At 35.2% G+C, this 18507-nt stretch overlaps 1 protein-coding gene across 3 annotated transcripts in view; it reads right to left on the reverse strand.

The window, feature by feature from the left end:
- The window catches only part of LOC123564998 (protein tweety homolog 1-A-like), a 45693-nt gene that overhangs the window by 17172 nt on the left and 10014 nt on the right, over positions 1-18507 (reverse strand). For all 3 annotated transcript variants that reach the window (XM_053537605.1, XM_045358974.2, XM_053537606.1), the window contains exons 4-9: positions 8642-8880; positions 5961-6056; positions 5035-5107; positions 4162-4231; positions 3679-3725; positions 2852-2944 (exon numbers count right to left, since the gene is read on the reverse strand). In XM_053537605.1, the coding sequence (XP_053393580.1) occupies positions 2852-2944; positions 3679-3725; positions 4162-4231; positions 5035-5107; positions 5961-6056; positions 8642-8880 (618 nt within the window). The remainder of the gene's footprint in view (positions 1-2851; positions 2945-3678; positions 3726-4161; positions 4232-5034; positions 5108-5960; positions 6057-8641; positions 8881-18507) is intronic.

Raw genomic sequence — 18507 nt, forward strand, 5'->3', positions numbered from 1 at the left:
ACTTCTGAAAAATAGATAAACAGAAACTTAACAGGAGAATAAAGATCTAATTCAATAAAGGGGACAAAATGTCTTATTGATTATTAATTTCTGACCTATGCTAACAGCTACTCTTCACCTAAAAATTAAACTGCATTTTATACACTATTCCATGCTTATAAGAAATATACAGTATACTGCAGATGTAACTCATGCATACATACAAAAAATAGAGCTGCTTTTGAGAAAAGCGCATGTCTCCCACAACTGATAGTTATGTATCTGTGTATCTAAATCAGCCTTGCACCAATACATGTATCAGTTGCATCTGTATTTTTGGTAATTCAAGGGCCATAATTCCGAAGTGCCTCGGCCAATTTGGCTAGTTATTGAAATTGGCCGAGGACTTATTGGCAAACACATTTTGTTCAAGTTTGGTGAAGATCAGATGAGAAATCTTCGACTCAGAGTGCGCACAAGATGAATGGTTTTTTAAGCATGTTTTAGAAGGAATGGTTCAGCATTTTTATGAGCCTAGGTGATTCAGTAATTATGGTCAAGGGCCATAATTCTGAAGAGCCTGGGCCGATTTGGCTAGTTATTGAACTTGGCCGAGGACTTATTGGCAAACACATTTTGTTCAAGTTTGGTGAAGATCGGATGAGAAAAGTCCGAGTTAGAGTGCGGACAAGCTTTGTGACAGAGAGACAGACACACACACTGACACACAGGCAGCCCCTGAGTAAATCAATATGTCTCCCACACCACTGTGTTGTGGGAGACATAACTACTACACATTTTGTCATTTCAGTGGGTTATCACTATTACTGTAAATAATCTGTCTAAAAACATAAAAATCTAAAATGGTTCCATGCCGTGCCTGTGGCAACAATTTTTTACCTATCTAAAGTTTTAAACAAATAAACAACACTAAAATGCTTAAATGTAACAAAACTGTACTCTGTAAAATAAAATTCAATATGCAGTGTATTGTGAACTAGTACTGACAAGAAGTAAGTAGTCTTTTGCATAAAAAATATACTGAAAGTAACAAAGATAGTCCAAAGTGCTGTATAACCATTATATCACATTGTGGACTAATTTTCATGAAAAATTTAACACAGCAAACATAAAACTCCCTTTCATATCAAATCAATAAAGTCCAGGAAACAAGAGCTGTTTGTAAGACAGCCAAAGCTGAACTTTTCAAATTGTCTCAGAAGTAGGCCCTAAATATTTAAAGCTCTATAGAGTTTCAATCCAGTATCTGCAAAAATTTTAACCAAAGGTTTTTAAGTTCAAAAGGGGACACAATTTTGCAAAATACATGTCAGAGATATGGAAATTGATGCTATGACCTAGTTTTATAAACACGAAGAAATGTGTTGAGTTTCAATTTGCATTGTAACTTGCATGCAAAACTTTTGGGTAAACATATGACATTGATGCCCAAGAAATAAAATGATTCTAGTAAAATTAGCAGTATTCCAATCTGACTAAAGTACAAAATCTTCCTTTAATGTAAGCATAGGATATGACTGAAAACAGACTGGCTGTATCATAACTTTCTTGTACATACAATATTTTTCAATTGAGCCGTGCCATGGGAAAACCAACATAGGGGCTTTGCGACCAGCATGGATCCAGACCAGCCTGCGCATCCGCGCAGTCTGGTCAGGATCCATGCTGTTCGCAAACAGTTTCTGTAATTGCAATAGGCTTTGAAAGCGAACAGCATGGATCCTGACCAGACGGCGCTGATGTGCAGGCTGGTCTGGATCCATGCTGGTCGCAAAGCCACTATGTTGGTTTTCTCATGGCATGGCTCAATTAAGTAATTTTATGACTTTCAGACAAACGACAACAGCTCATGCCATACATAACAGGTTACCACTAAAATTTAATGCCAACATTCCCACTTACCAGCTTTAGAAAATGAAGAAAAAATAAAAGCATTTTTAAAAATTACAAGTGAAAGTGATTTTAATCAGTTTGAGGGAGATTAATTATACCTAAAAATTGCATCTTGGTTCCTTTTTACTCTCTTTGTAACCCTTCTCCTGCTGGCGGCAAGTAATTCTGCCTTTGCACACGGTGCAGATCAAGATCAACCTGCACATCCGTGCAGTCTGATCATGGTCTGCACTGTTTGCCATCCAGTCAGTTTCTTTTTTGGTAAACACCCCTTTAAGTAGTTAACTATACTGTCCAAGTTGGAAGATGGACAAGTTCATTATAGAAATTTAGAAGTGAGTGTGTGAGTTGGGTTTTACAGCAAATCGACATAAAATGTATATCGCCAAAGAAATTTTGAAGGGTAAAGGTTAATTCATCAATGAGGCAGTGCACAAGGACAAAGATAAGCTTGTCATATGACTATGAGCCAGGTACCAGCCAAGTTTGGTTACAACATACTGGGATAAAAAATAAATGGAAGAAATATTGTGACCGCAAAGAAATCTGAGCAAAGTTTTAACAAACTCCATCTATATGCACTAAAAAATTAAATACTTATAATAAGCACACAATTCAAACTGGTCTGCTTCGCACCTTTTCTTTGAACAGTCTTCCTTTGTGATCACCAGAGACTCTGGACTACATTGCACATTATTTTACAAGTTTATATAGTAGTAATCTATACCTTACAATTACATATTCTGATGGGTTGTGTATTGTATGGTTGTGCTTTAATTATTACTTACATAACATGTTGCATGGTTGCATATTATTTTGTAGTGCTTTATTATGCACATATTATGCATCTTGTATGGTAGTGCTTTTTTGCTTACATATAGTGACATGTTGTATGGTAGTGTTTTATTACTAACATATTGAAATATATATTGTAATATGGTAGTGTTTTATTACTTACATATTGAGATATATTGTATGGCAGAGTTTTGTTGATGGCAATATTCAGGGTCTCATTTGCTTTGGTCACATAATCTCTGGCATCATCCAATGCCTGAAAGAAATGGGAATGAAATATACACACGGTACGGTGCTTGTCATAGTCATTCATGAACATGCTCTATGCAAGATTTTCTTATAACAAAAAGAACTGTAACCCTGTGAGTCAAAACAGTAGCTGCTCAGCTAAAATGCATTAATTCAGTTACATTGTTTCACATTCAAATGGGTTACAATTAAAATACACATATTTATTACACCCGTTATTAGTTTCACAGAGTGGAGTATTACCTATTAATATTGTCCAAACTATTTCATCGTATAATTTATTTCTGGATAACACCAAAACATTTGGTCAAAATGACAGCAGAAGCATGATCCCATTGTTCAAAATGCAAATTCTAAATTATTTTCTTCAAATAAATGATGACAAAACTACCCAATTTACAGGTTTTTAACCTTTAACCTACTGGCCGCATGTTGTTTTAGCTTTGCGACCAGTGCAGATTAAGGTCAGCCTGCACAGAGGTGCAGGCTGATTATGGCCTGTTCGCTATTCAGTCAGTAAATTTTCAGTGAACACCCCTTTGAGTAAGAAGTGGTACTGCCCAAATTGACCAGTCCATTTTAGAAATTTAGCAGGATAAAGGTTAAAATACTAAAGAAAGAGATTTGCTAAAAATCTACGATTACCTCAGTTTTGAAGAACTGGTAATTATATATTTATCTCCTTGTCAGTAGTAAGTTAATATACTGGAATTCTGAGTTTGTGACAAATAGCTTTCTTACCTTTGAAAAGTTATTGTTTTTGCATTCCACATAGCTTTCAATCACATCTGAAATAACATAGATGTCAAATATTACATGTATTATTTTTTAAACATTTTCATTGTTGTTGCATCTTATGTGTTAAACTCATTTTGAATTAGAGTAATCTGTATTGACTAGCTATCAAATATTCTTCTTGAAGTAACTGATAATTCGCATACAGAGTATAATAAATGTAACATACTGAACTTTGCAATAATTATATGTTACATATATACAATTATATATTATATACAATTAGTTTTGCATAAATGTTTGTGATTTTTTTGGCAAAAAAATCTGCATCAATGTCTACAGTAAACAATTACTTTGTAAACCTTTTAATATAATACTTTATGGTATCTAGAAATTCTTGCATGTTTATCTGATCTATCTTATACAAAATATTAATAACGGGAAGAAAGTTCAAGGTAAGGCCTCAATAGACCTGCAACATATACATACCTGGTGAAACTTTGGGTTGTAATGTTGACATCACATAAGAATTGGGATCAACACAGAAATCACTGATTGCCTGAAAAAAGGGTCCTTACATAGGGGATTTTTTTTTATATTTAGGAACAAGAGTAAAGCAAAAATAACAGCACATCTATAAATGAATATGAAAATATATATAAATAATTAAATAAATTAAATATAAAAACTACTATGGAAGAAAGTTGATCTGATTTTCACAAGATAAATGTACTCTTACAAGAGCTGTTTGTAAAACATGTATATCCCTCATGATGGTCTGGTCTGATTTTCAGCCCACAGATATCACAATGACCTTGTTCTACTGACCCACAACAAGATAAGGGTCATCAACTGACCATCAGCAATCATCATATTAAGTTTGAAGACTGTAGGTCAAAGCATTCTTTTGATATTGAGGGTAACCGTTTCTAGTCTAAAGGTCACTGTGATCTTGACCTTTTGTCTTACTTCTGTTGTGTTCTATGCTTCCAAAGGATCTTACAGATTTTAATGAGATCATTGTGACTAATCCTATGAAACTTGACTATTTTGAGACCAAGTATTCCCTAGTTACTGATTGGAAATTTAAAGGTTGACTGACATCAGACAGTAAGCCTAGTCAGTGATCCTGGATTCTGTACTTAGTTTTAAACTATTCCTGCATGTAACTGACAACTTCCTCATGGAATATATATTGTAGAGAGTATATGCTTAAAACTACGATCTCCTAAATGGAAGTGTTATTTTTTCTTCCTATTAACTAGACTGGGTGGGTTCAGTTGGAGTCTATGAAGACAATTTACAGAGAAATAAAGAATGCACAGTGTTCCTTCTACAATTAATTGCAAATGATAAACTCACCACAGTCCCTCCAAGATAAACACCCATTGCCACCCACACAAGAAAAAGTGAGAATAATCCAAGAGTGATTCCCCTGAAATCAACAATTTTTTTATTAAAATATGATGCAATTTTTTACAAAATTTAATATATAAAAGTAACAGACATAGGACATGAACAAAAACTTTTTTTGTAATTACACGATCAATATTATTGCATGCCTGCTGCTACACTAGAAGATACAAATGCAGGTGTTTATTTTCACAATCAAAGTGTTTGTTCTGTCTGGTTTTAAATTACACCAGCAAGATTTAGGACATCTTATATATAGGAGCCGCACCATGAGAAAACCAACATCCACGCAGTCTGGTCAGGATCCATGCTGTTCGCTTTCAAAGCCTATTCCAATTAGAGAAATGGTTAATGAACAGCATGGATCCAGACCAGCCTGCGCAGCCGCGCAGTCTCAAATGCACTATGTTGATTTTCTCATGGTGTGGCTCATAGTGTCTTTCCAAGTTTAATATACAAGTTAGACATAATTTCAGACAAAGGATGGCACCTGGATAAAAACAAATGTACTGAGATATTATCTATGTATCTTCCTCACATGAAAGAAGTCTACATCTACAGAGGGGTTTCAAACCCAAGGAAGTGGAATGAAAGGGATTACAGTGGCTGTACTTTTTCACTGTTTAAACTACAGATGTATAGGCACCAATATTTGAGCCGTGCCATGAGAAAACCAACTCATTTCATTTTCAGCATGTGGCAACAGATGTATAGGCACCAATATTTGAGCCGTGCCATGAGAAAACCAACTCATTTCATTTTCAGCATGTGGCAGCAGCAAATCAAAAACAGGGAACATAACTTATCCTTTAAAGTACATATACAAAAAACCTAAGACTTTAAAATTCGGCAAATAACCACAACAATATTCTTACCAGACAATCCAGTATTTGGATTTCTTCAGTATAGCTATAATATATATAAGTAGCACCACAACTTGCCAGGACAGTAACACTATTGTCCCGATCCATCTGAAATATACCAACAATAACATGTGTAATGAATGTGACAAAATACAACAAACAAAACAAAGTTTTAATGACATACTAGTCTATTAGTTTAAATTAGCTAAAATAAATTGCTACATTTAGTGATATTGAAAACAATCATTGATATTGTTAGAACACCCATTTTTCAACAGTATTTCAGTGCTGGTGGTAGTAAACCTACCCTGTGTTCCTGGATTCTATACAAGTACCAACATGTACCTTTGTATGTTAACAGAAACTTCCACATATGAATGTACAGGACCTGGTGAAAAGTCAACAACTTCAGACTATTGTTTTGTCAGACTGTCATGGAGAATATTGGCCATGTCTGAAGCACAAGCCAACAACCTTAAGAGAAGTTCTTTTGCCTGCTCCCAACTGAGCTACCAAGTTAAATGGCTATAAACTGACCTTTAAAAAATATCCCATACCAAGTTTTCATAAACAAGAGCTGTCCATAAGACAGCCAAGCTTGACTATTCGAAATATTGTCCCAGAAGCAGGAAAATATTACCCAAAATGTTAAATATCAAAAGAATTTCAAAAGGGGACATAATTTGACCAAAATGCATATCAGAGTTATGGGACTTGCTGCTATCAACTAGTTTTATAACCCCAAAGACACATGTGAAGTTTCAATTCAATATCTGCATTAGTTTTGGAGATAGTAACTTGCATGTAAAACCTTAACCAGAATTTTCGAAGTCCAAAAGGGGGCATAATTTACCCAAAATACATGTCAGAGTTATGGGACTTGACCCAGTAAGGTTGGTTATTGACCTAGAAAAAGAAAAAATAAGTTACAAATCTATATGCCTTTTAGTAATAGCTGTATGTACTTGCACACAAAACTTTAACCAGAATTTTCTAAGCCCAAAAGGGGGCATAATTTGGCCAAAATGAAGGTCAGAGTTATGGTACTTGCTGCTATCAACTAGTTTTATAACCCCAAAGACACATGTGAAGTTTCAATTCAATATCTGCATTAGTTTTGGAGATAGTAACTTGCATGTAAAACCTTAACCAGAATTTTCTAAGTCCAAAAGGGGGCATAATTTTCCCAAAATACATGTCAGAGTTATGGGACTTGACCAAGTGAGGTTGGTTATTGACCTAGAAAAAGAAAAAATAAGTTACAAATCTATAAAATTATGCCTTTTAGTAATAGTTGTATGTACTTGCACGCAAAACTTTAACCAGAATTTTCTAAGTCCAAAAGGGGGACATAATTTGGCCAAAATGAAGGTCAGAGTTATGGTACTTGCTGCTATCAACTAGTTTTATAACCCCGAAGACACATGTGAAGTTTCAATTCAATATCTGCATTAGTTTTAGAGATAGTAACTTGCATGTAAAACTTTAACAAGAATTTTCTAAGTGCAAAAGGGGGCATAATTTGCTCAAAATACATGTCAGAGCTATGGAACTTGACCCAGTGAGGTTGGTAATTGACATAGAAAAAGAATAAATAAGTTTCAAAGCTATATGTCTTTAAAGGATAGCTGTATGTACTTGCATGCAAAAACTTAACCAAGGTGTGATGCTGACGCCGACGCCGACGCTAGGGTGAGTAGAATAGCTAGACTATTCTTTGAATAGTCGAGCTAAAAAATGCACACATGAATAATTTTTGTATAAAAGAATTTACATTGTAAATTACAAGCCAAAATAATTTACTGCTGGAGTACTGAAACAGGTGCATAATATAAATTACAAACTATGCTGAACTGTCAAAAGAATAATTTTCATGATAGCTGTATAAATATGATAATATTATAATCATGTACCATTTTTTTTTTGTCATTTATTTTGGCATCTATACAACAATTTTATATAACTATATATGCCATATATAGACAATAATATCTGACTGTTTCAGTGTAAGATCTAAATAACTTCTAATAAGCCAGTGCCACAGCCAAAAGTGATAATCGTGGCCTCAACGCGAAACTAGTCTATGTGTATATAGAAATAGAAGCAGATAGACTAGTTTCGCGTTGAGGCCACGAAATGTAATATCTTGTGTTCACAAGTGAAATGTATTTTTAATACGTGTACGAAACAAACAAGTTTTCTTTTGTTTCATGTTCTTAATTTTTACAATTTTAAAGCTTCTGACCAGTAAAAAATATATGTGACATTTTTTATTGTGAAAAAAAAAACAACCCAGCAGATATATTGCATTCTAATACACAAATAATTTACTGAAAAATAGCTGTTAAAACTAGTAAAGTTATGTATGATATAATCAAGTATTAGTCATTCATGTCAATTAATTTTTCAATGTTACTCACTACAGACCTGGAGGGGTCGTTCTGCGCATGTCACAAATCATTATCATTGGAGCTCACGACAAAAAATACACAAATTATTGCATGTCCACACGCATTTAGTGTATAACAATATGTATAATACACTAACTAAAATTAAGGTTAGGATGAAAACAGTAAGATATAAACATTAAAGATACTTGTCATTCCAATTGCTTGAATCAGGTATATATTGAAGTCTGTAATATATCTGAGGCATTCCAGGTCGGTTTTTAGTAACAGTATTCATTTTTTTACCTATAGAACTCTGCATCCTGTGTTACATCCAGAAGCTGATCTAACGATATCTTCCCAACATCCGTCTTGATGTAGTCAATATCACCTTTAACATGGTGCGACTTGTTCTTAATCTCATCGGCAAGTTTGAGGACATCATTGCGGAGAGTGACATTCTTCAAATGTTTACTGAACACAAGTTTTAATGCTTCCACGCCAGCTTGTGTGATAGAGCTGGTAAGACTGTCTAATGTTGTTAACTGAAATCAACAACAGAATGGTACAAATAGACAAAGCAGTAACAAGCAAGTCTGTAAATGCACAAATAATATTTGAGCTGTGCCATGAGAAAACCAACACAAGAGCTGTCGGAGGACAGCAACGCTCGACTATTCAACAGCCTTGTCGACTGAATGAATACGAAAGTCGAAAAAGGGGCATAATTTAAAAAAAGCAAAATAGGGTTATGGAACCTGCATAGTGCTTATCAGCTCATGACAGTGGACAAGTGTGTGAAGTTTCAATCCATTCCCATTAGTGGGTACTGAGATACCAGCTTACATACAAAACCTTAACCAAAAAATTCTAAGTCGAAAAAAGGGGCATAATTTTGTAAAAAAGTAAAATAGAGTTATGGAACCTGCTTTGTGTATGTCAGATCATGACAGTGAACAAGTGTGTGAAGTTTCAATCCATTCCAATTAGTGAGTACTGAGATACCAGCTTACATACAAAACCTTAACCAAAAATGTCTAAGTCGAAAAAGGGGCATAATTTTGTAAAAAAGCAAAATAGAGTTATGGAACCTGTGCAATGTAAGTCAGTTTATCACAGTGAATAAGTGTGTGAAGTTTCAATCCATTCCCACAAGTGGTTGCTGAGATACCAGCTTACATACAAAACCTTAACCAAAAATGTCTAAGTCGAAAAAGGGGCATAATTTTGTAAAAAAGCAAAATAGAGTTATGGAACCTGTGCAATGTAAGTCAGTTTATCACAGTGAATAAGTGTGTGAAGTTTCAATCCATTCCCACATGTGGTTGCTGAGATACCAGCTTACATACAAAAACTTAACCAAATCGGGACGCAGACGCCGACGCGTACACGGACGCCAACGCGGACGCCGACGCGGACGCATGGGCGAGTCCAATAGCTCTACTATTCTATGAATAGTCGAGCTAATAATGGCTTTGCAACCAGCATGGATCCCAGCATGCGCATCCGCGCAGTCTGGTCAGGATCCATGCTGTTCGCTAACAGTTTCTCTAATTGCAATCAGCTTTGAAAGCGAACAGCATGGATCCTGACCAGACTGCGTGGATGCACAGGCTGGTCTGGATCCATGCTGGTCGCAAAGCCACTATGTTGGTTTTCTCATGGCGCGGCACAAATAATATTTCATTACAACAAATCAAATATCAATATTATAAGACTTAAGACAAAATTGTGTGTTGTTTTTTTTTTTTTTAAATATGTAATTTATATATTCAAAGGTACATAATATAAAAATAGTCTCTTTTTCCAAAACAGTACATGTACACATATAAAATACAAGAGGACAATGATGGTCCTGAATCGCACCTGTTCCCACATGACCCAGTTTTGAGTATGATGTTGTTTTTTCTATTATTTGACATAGTGACCTAGTTTTTGAACTCATGTGACCCAGTTTTGAACTTGATCTAGATATCATCCAGATAAAAATTCTGACCAATTTTCATGAAGATCCATTGAAAAATATGGCCTCTGGAGAGGTCACAAGGTTTTTCTATTATTTGACCTATTGACCTAGTTTTCAAAGGTACGTGACCCTGTTTTGAACTTGACCTAGATATCATCAAGGTAAACATTCTCACTAACTTTCATGAAGATCTCATGAAAAATATGGCCTCTAGAGAGGTCACAAGGTTTTTCTATTTTTATACCTACTGGCCTAGTTTTTGACCGCATGTGACCTAGTTTCGAAACTGACCTAGATATCATAAGGTGAACATTCTGACCAATTTTCATGAAGATCTATTGAAAAATATGGCCTCTAGAGAGGTCAAAAGATTTTTCTAATTTTAGACCTACTGACCTAGTTTTTGACCCAGTTGACCCAGTTTCAAACTTGACTAGATATCATCAAGGTGAACATTCAGACCAACTTTCATACACATCCCATGAAAAGTATGGCCTCTAAATGATCACAAGGTTTTTTTATTATTTGACCTACTGACCTAGTTTTTTATGGCACGTGACCTAGTTTCAAACTTGACCTAGATATCATCAAGATGAACATTCTGACCAATTTTCATGAAGATCCATTCAAGGGTATGACCTCTACAGAGGTCACAAGGTTTTTCAATTTTAAGACCTACTGACCTAGTTTTTGATCTCAGTTGACCCAGTTTCAAATTTGACCTATATATCATCAAGATAAACATTCAGACCAACTTTCATACACATCCCATGAAAAATATGGCCTCAAGAGAGGTCACAAGGTTTTTTCATTATATGACCTACTGACCTACTTTTTGATGGCATGTGACCCAGTTTCGAAACTGACCTAGATATCATCAAGATGAACATTCTGACCAATTTTTATGAAGATCAATTCAAGGGTATGACCTCTACAGAGGTCACAAGGTTTTTCAATTTTAAGACCTACTGACCTAGTTTTTGATCTCAGTTGACCCAGTTTCAAATTTGACCTATATATCATCAAGATAAACATTCAGACCAACTTTCATACACATCCCATGAAAAATATGGCCTCTAGAGAGGTCACAAGGTTTTTTCATTATTTGACCTACTGACCTACTTTTTGATGGCATGTGACCCAGTTTCAAAACTGTCCTAGATATCATCAAGATGAACATTCTGACCAATTTTTATGAAGATCCATTCACAAGTATGGCCTCTAGAGAGGTCACAAGGTTTTTCTATTTTTAGACCTACTGACCTAGTTTTTGACCGCACATGACCCAGTTTCTAACTTGGCCTAGATATCATCAAGATGAACATTCTGACCAATTTTCATAAAGATCTTGTGTAATATATGGCCTCTAGAGAGGTCACAAGGTTTTTCTATTTTTAGACCTACTGACCTAGTTTTTGACCGCACATGACCCAGTTTCAAACCTGACCTAGATATCATCAAGGTGAACATTCTGACTAATTTTCATAAAGACCCCATGAAAAATGTGACCTCTAGAGTGGTCACAAGGTTTTTCTATTATTTGACCTACTGACCTAGTTTTTGAAGGCACGTAACCCAGTTTCGAACTTGACCTAGATATCATCAAGATGAACGTTCTGACCAATTTTCATGAAGATCTTGTGAAATATATGGCCTCTAGAGAGGTTACAAGGTTTTTCTATTTTTAGACCTACTGACCTAGTTTTTGACCACACGTGACCCAGTTTCGAACTTGACCTAGATATCATCAAGATGAACATTCTGACCAATTTTCATAAAGACCCCATGAAAAATGTGACCTCTAGAGTGGTCACAAGCAAAAGTTTACGCACGGACGGATAGACGACGGACGCTGCCCGATCACAAAAGCTCACCTTGTCACTTTGTGACAGGTGAGCTAAAAAGGGTAACCACCACTGGCATTTTTATACTCTCATTTCATTAAATCATCAGCATTTGCTGTTTCTTTAAGAAAACAGTTCAAAACCATGGCTTATTTGCTTTTTTGTCATCTACTATAATTTTCAAGAAGTTATGTCAAGGTCAATACATTTTTCGTGATTTTCTCTGATTTTTTCATGACAAAATTGACAGTTTTCAAAATTCAATGATTTTTCTCATAAAAAAATTCCATGACTTTTCCATGTCTATGAAAACACTGTTTCACATCAAAATACATATTAAATGTGTTTAAAGTATGTAGAGGCCAATTCAGGCATCCAGACATACTTAAAACACAGCCATGTATTTGGATATAAATTACTATAATTATGATTTAGATCTTATACTTGTGGTTTTGCATAGATGTACTTTTAAAAGTGCTCTTAAACATAGATAACCACTGGTAAAATGCATTTCTCTCATATGACAAATATAAATAAACAGTCTTAGTCATCAGTCAAGCAATGACCTCTGTCTGGAGTATTCCATCTTTGGGGTGAACAGTTTTCTCAGGAATTGGAATCTAGCAGTCAGATATATAGCTTTATTGAAGAAAATACATTTGGACAGTAAATATTTTATATGAGAACCAATCTGGCAAAACTATTATTGTAAGGTAATGTGAAGTGACTATTGCATCTTACAGTGTATGTATAAGGCAGGGTAAACAGTCTTTTTTTTGACGATTCTACCTAAGGACCAAGATTGTACCATATTTTGAACTAAAAGCTCTGCAATGTCCACAGGTACTGTATGATAGATTCAGGGTATAATAAATATGTACAATTGAAAACTGTGGAAAAAGATGGAAAAAAAGCCTGCATTTATCCTTACAATTGTAGATGCCTGTCAAAATAAATCAATGAAACAAGCTTTAAGACTACAAGAAGAGATACAAACAGTCTTTATTTTCTAAACATTCTTACAAACGGATTAACCTTTACCCTGCTACATTTCTAAAATGAACTGGTCCACCATTCAGTTTGGGCAGTACAACTTATTATTAAAAGGGGTGTTCACTGAAAATTTTCTGACTGAATAGCAAACAGTGCAGACCATGCACAGATGTGCAGGCTGATCTTGGTCTGCACTGGTCACAAAGGCAGAATCACTTGCCACCAGCAGGTTAAAGGTTAAAAACAGTTGAACAACAACTTTTCACCTCTGACTTGCATAAAAAGATTGGAATTGCACAATTCACAAGAGACAAGAGTGCAGCAAGTGTGACTTATTCTGAACTATCAACAGATAAACAGTTTGCATGATGTCAAAAGAATGCAGAAGAAAAACAAGACAATATAACTCTTTTAATAAGTCATGATTGTTATGTTTGTAGCATTCAGGGGTCACTCTGCCATGTGCCACTTGTTGGAGCCATGTGTTTCCATTTCATTAAAGTGGCTAAAGTGGACATTTTGTTTAAGAAATAAGTTATAGCAAAAGAGTGCTTTAACACTATTTATGCATGATGGGCAATTATATGTTGGGCGTAATAATTACACGAGGGCGCAGCCCGAGTGAAATTATTTGTACGACGTATTACCACCCGAGTATATAAATAGTGTTAAAACACTTGCTATAAATTATTTCGATTCTAATATGCCCTTAATCTAAAACAGTAGATAATATACTGAAGTGCTCTTTCTTAGTCGCAACCAAAACTTTGTCACCGCATGTCAACGTGACGTCAGTCTAGCGTAAGAGTGTTTTAACAGAGACAAGCATATTAGAATAATTTTTAAATACTGAGAACCATGGAATGACTTACCAAAGAATGAGTAATCAACATCAGATCTCTGTGGTATGTACATTCATACTAAAATGTCAATTACCAAATAGAACAAGAGCCATGTTACACATGGCTAATCCCCCCGCCGGGCATATTATAATTGAAGGCTAAAGTTCCTGGCAAGTTAGTGTCTAAAAGTATTAATTTTGGGGAAAGCTTTGAAGAACCATTTAGTTGTGGTCCGCATCAGGGGGTTTTAAAGATGTGGAAGAAAGAATAAGTCAGTAGTGAGGTGGTTTACTGCTAAATTTTATTAATTTTCATGAATAGTATAGCTATGATTTTTTCTATATGGCTACTGTAAAAAGAAGGAATGGAAAGCTAACAGGGAACAAGAGTGCCAGAATGTCACAATAAATGCCCGTCACAGCAAATTTCTTTACTCTAGCAGCTGTATTTGCAAATGGAATGTTAATTTTGTTTAGTAATCATTGTTTTTAAGTCTTTTGGGGGGTTTTTTAAGTCCACAAAAAAACTCCTTACCAGGTAAAGATACCTTATATATAATAAAATACACCTCAATTGGAGAGTAACATCTATGTTGTACCACAGAAAAGTGGTCTTGTCTTTTCCCTACGGTCAATTATAAAAATGTTACAATATAAGTTATTTATAGTAACAACTAAGGGAAGTTAATCTTACAAAAAAAAAATTTAAAAAAATTGCAAGTCCACACAAAAATCTTATCAGGTAGAGACTGGTCAAAATACACCTCAATATTGGATTTAGCATGCATGTTGTACAACAGAAAAGTGGTCTCGATTTTTCCCTACGACTAGTAATGAAAAAGTTACAATAAAAGCTATTTAAAGTAACAACAAAGGAAAGTAATTCCAAAGAAGGGAACTGCGCATGACACTTCGTCTCATGATGGTGTATAAGTGTGCCAAGTTACATCAAAATCCCTCCATGCATGAAGACGAAATGCTCCGGACAATTTTTTTAAAGAAAATATGATAAAGGGGAATAACTAAAAAAATAGGCAAGGTAGAGTTATTGTTCTTGCACACTGCATTTCCTCCCAATGTGTTCTATTAGTGTATGAAGTTTGAAGAAAATCTCTTCAGTACTTTTGGGGTTATGCTCCGGACAAAATGTTTTAAGAAAATATGATAAAGGGGAATAACTCAAAAAATAGGCAAGGTAGAGTTATTGTTCTTGCACATTGCACTTCCTCCTTATGCGTTCTATAAGTGTATGAAGTTCGAAAAAAATCCCTCCAGTACTTTTGGAGTTATGCTCCGGACAAATTTTTTTAAGAAAATATGATAAAGGGGAATAACTCAAAAAAATAGGCAAGGTAGAGTTATTGTTCTTGCACACTGCACTTCCTCCCAATGTGTTCTATCAGTGTATGAAGTTTGAAGAAAATCCCTCCGGTTCTTTTGGAGTTATGCTCCGGACAAATTTTTTTAAGAAAATATGATAAAGGGGAATAACTAAAAAAATAGGCAAGGTAGAGCTATTGTTCTTGCACACTGCACTTCCTCCCAATGTGTTCTATCAGTGTATGAAGTTTGAAGAAAATCCCTCCAGTACTTTTGGGGTTATGCTCCGGACAAAATGTTTTAAGAAAGTATGATAAAGGGGAATAACTCAAAAAATAGGCAAGGTAGAGTTATTGTTCTTGCACACTGCACTTCCTCCTTATAAAAAATGCGTTCTATAAGTGTATGAAGTTCGAAAAAAATCCCTCCAGTACTTTTGGAGTTATGCTCCAGACAAATTTTTTTAAGACAAGAGCTGTCCGTAAGACAGCCAAGCTCGACTATTCGAAATATTGTCACAGAAGCAGGAAATTATTACCCAAAATGTTAAATATCAAAAGAGTTTTAAGTTCGAAAGGGGACATAATTTGACCAAAATACATATCAGAGTTATGGGACTTGGTGCTATCAACTAGTTTTATAACCCCGAAGAAACATATTAAGTTTCAATTCAATATCTGCATTAGTTTTGGGGATAGTAACTTGCATGTAAAACTTTAACCAGAATTTTCTAAGTCCAAAAGGGGGCATAATTTGCTCAAAATACATGTTAAGAGTTATGGAACTTGACCCAGTGAGGTTGGTAATTGACCTAGAAAAAGAATAAATAAGTTTCAAAGCTATATGCCTTTTGGTAATAGCTGTATGTACTTGCACGCAAAACTTTAACCAGGATTTTCTAAGTCCAAAAGGGGGCATAATTTGCCCAAAATACATGTCAGAGTTATAGGACTTGGTGCTATCAACTAGTTTTATAACCCCGAAGACACATGTGAAGTTTCAATTTAATATCTGTAGTAGTTTTGGAGATAGTTACTTGCATGTAAAACTTTAACCAGGATTTTCTAAGTCCAAAAGGGGGCATAATTTGGCCAAAATACATGTCAGAGTTATGGGACTTGACCCAGTGAGGTAGGTAATTGATCTAGAAAAAGAAAAAATAAGTTTCAAATCTATATGCCTTTTAGTAATAGCTGTATGTACTTGCACGCAAAACTTTAACCAGAATTTTCTAAGTCCAAAAGGGGGCCTAATTTGGCCAAAATAAAGGTCAGAGTTTTGGGACTTGGTGCTATCAACTAGTTTTATAACCCTGAAGACACAAGTGAAGTTTCAATTCAATATCTGCATTAGTTTTGGAGATAGTAACTTGCATGTAAAACTTTAACCAGAATTTTCTAAGTCCAAAAGGGGGCATAATTTGGCCAAAATACATGTCAGAGTTATGGGACTTGACCCAGTGAGGTAGGTAATTGATCTAGAAAAAGAAAAAATAAGTTTTAAATCTATATGCCTTTTAGTAATAGCTGTATGTACTTGCACGCAAAACTTTAACCAGAATTTTCTAAGTCCAAAAGGGGGCATAATTTGGCCAAAATGAAGGTCAGAGTTATGGGACTTGGTGCTATCAACTAGTTTTATAACCCCAAAGACACATGTGAAGTTTCAATTCAATATCTGCATTAGTTTTGGAGATAGTAACTTGCATGTAAAACTTTAACCAGAATTTTCTAAGTCCAAAAGGGGGCATAATTTGCTCAAAATACATGTTAGAGTTATGGAACTGGACCCAGTGAGGTTGGTAATTGACATAGAAAAAGAATAAATAAGTTTCAAAGCTATATGCCTTTAAATGATAGCTGTATGTACTTGCATGCAAAAACTTAACCAAAGTGTGACGCCGACGCCGACGCCAGGGTGAGTAGAATAGCTAGACTATTCTTTGAATAGTCGAGCTAAAAAATATGATAAAGGGGAATAACTCAAAAACAAGAGATCACAGAGTGATCTTGGCGCCCACCAATGTGCCATTTTTGAGTGTTCCAAATTTCAAGACTTACTGACTAACTCAATGTCAAATTTCATTTCCGTACACAACACTGTGCATGTGGTCCAAATTCAAAAGCTGTAGCTTGAGAAATGTGAAAGTAGGTCACCAGGTCAATGTCAAGGTCAAAGTTTGTTTCAGTACACAATCCTATGCATGTGGTCTAAATTTGAAGCCTGTAGCTACAGAAATGTGAAAGTAGGTCACTAGGTCAATCTTAAGGTCAAAGTTCATTTCGGTACACAAAACTACGCAAGTGGTCCAAATTTGAAGGCTGTAGCTTGAGAAATGTAAAAGTAGGTCACTAGGTCAAAATCGAGGTCAAATTCTATTTCGGAATACAAAACTATGCATGTGGTCCAAATTTGAAGCCTGTACCTTCAAAAATGTGAAAGTAGGTCACTAGGTCAATGTAAAGGTCAAAGTTCATTTCGGTACACAAAACTATGCATGTGGTCCAAATTTGAAGGCTATAGCTTGAGTAATGTAAAAGTAGGTCACTAGGTCAAAATCAAGGTCAAGTTTTATTTCAGAATACAAAACTATGCATGTGGTCCAAATTTGAAGCCTGTACCTTAAAAATGTGAAAGTAGGTCACTAGGTCAATGTAAAGGTCAAAGTTCATTTCGGTACACAAAACTATGCAAGTGGTCCAAATTTGAAGGCTGTAGCTTGAGAAATGTAAAAGTAGGTCACTAGGTCAAAATCAAGGTCAAATTTTATTTCAGAATACAAAACTATGCATGTGGTCCAAATTTGAAGCCTGTACCTTAAAAAATGTGAAAGTAGGTCACTAGGTCAATGTAAAGGTCAAAGTTTATTTCGGTACACAAAACTATGCAAGTGGTCCAAATTTGAAGGCTGTAGCTTGAGAAATGTAAAAGTAGGTCACTAGGTCAAAATCATGGTCAAATTTTATTTCGGAATACAAAACTATGCATGTGGTCCAAATTTGAAGCCTGTACCTTAAAAATGTGAAAGTAGGTCACTAGGTCAATGTGAAGGTCAAAATTTTTTTCGGCACACAAAACTATGCATGTGGTCCAAATTTGAAGGCTGTAGCTTGAGAAATGTGAAAGTAGGTCACTAGGGCAAAATCAATGTCAAATTTCATTTTGAAACATGGAACTACGCATATGGTCTAAATTTGACGCCTGTACC

This window comes from Mercenaria mercenaria, chromosome 2 (genome assembly GCF_021730395.1).
Source record: "Mercenaria mercenaria strain notata chromosome 2, MADL_Memer_1, whole genome shotgun sequence".
Classification (NCBI taxonomy): Eukaryota; Metazoa; Mollusca; class Bivalvia; order Venerida; family Veneridae; genus Mercenaria; species Mercenaria mercenaria.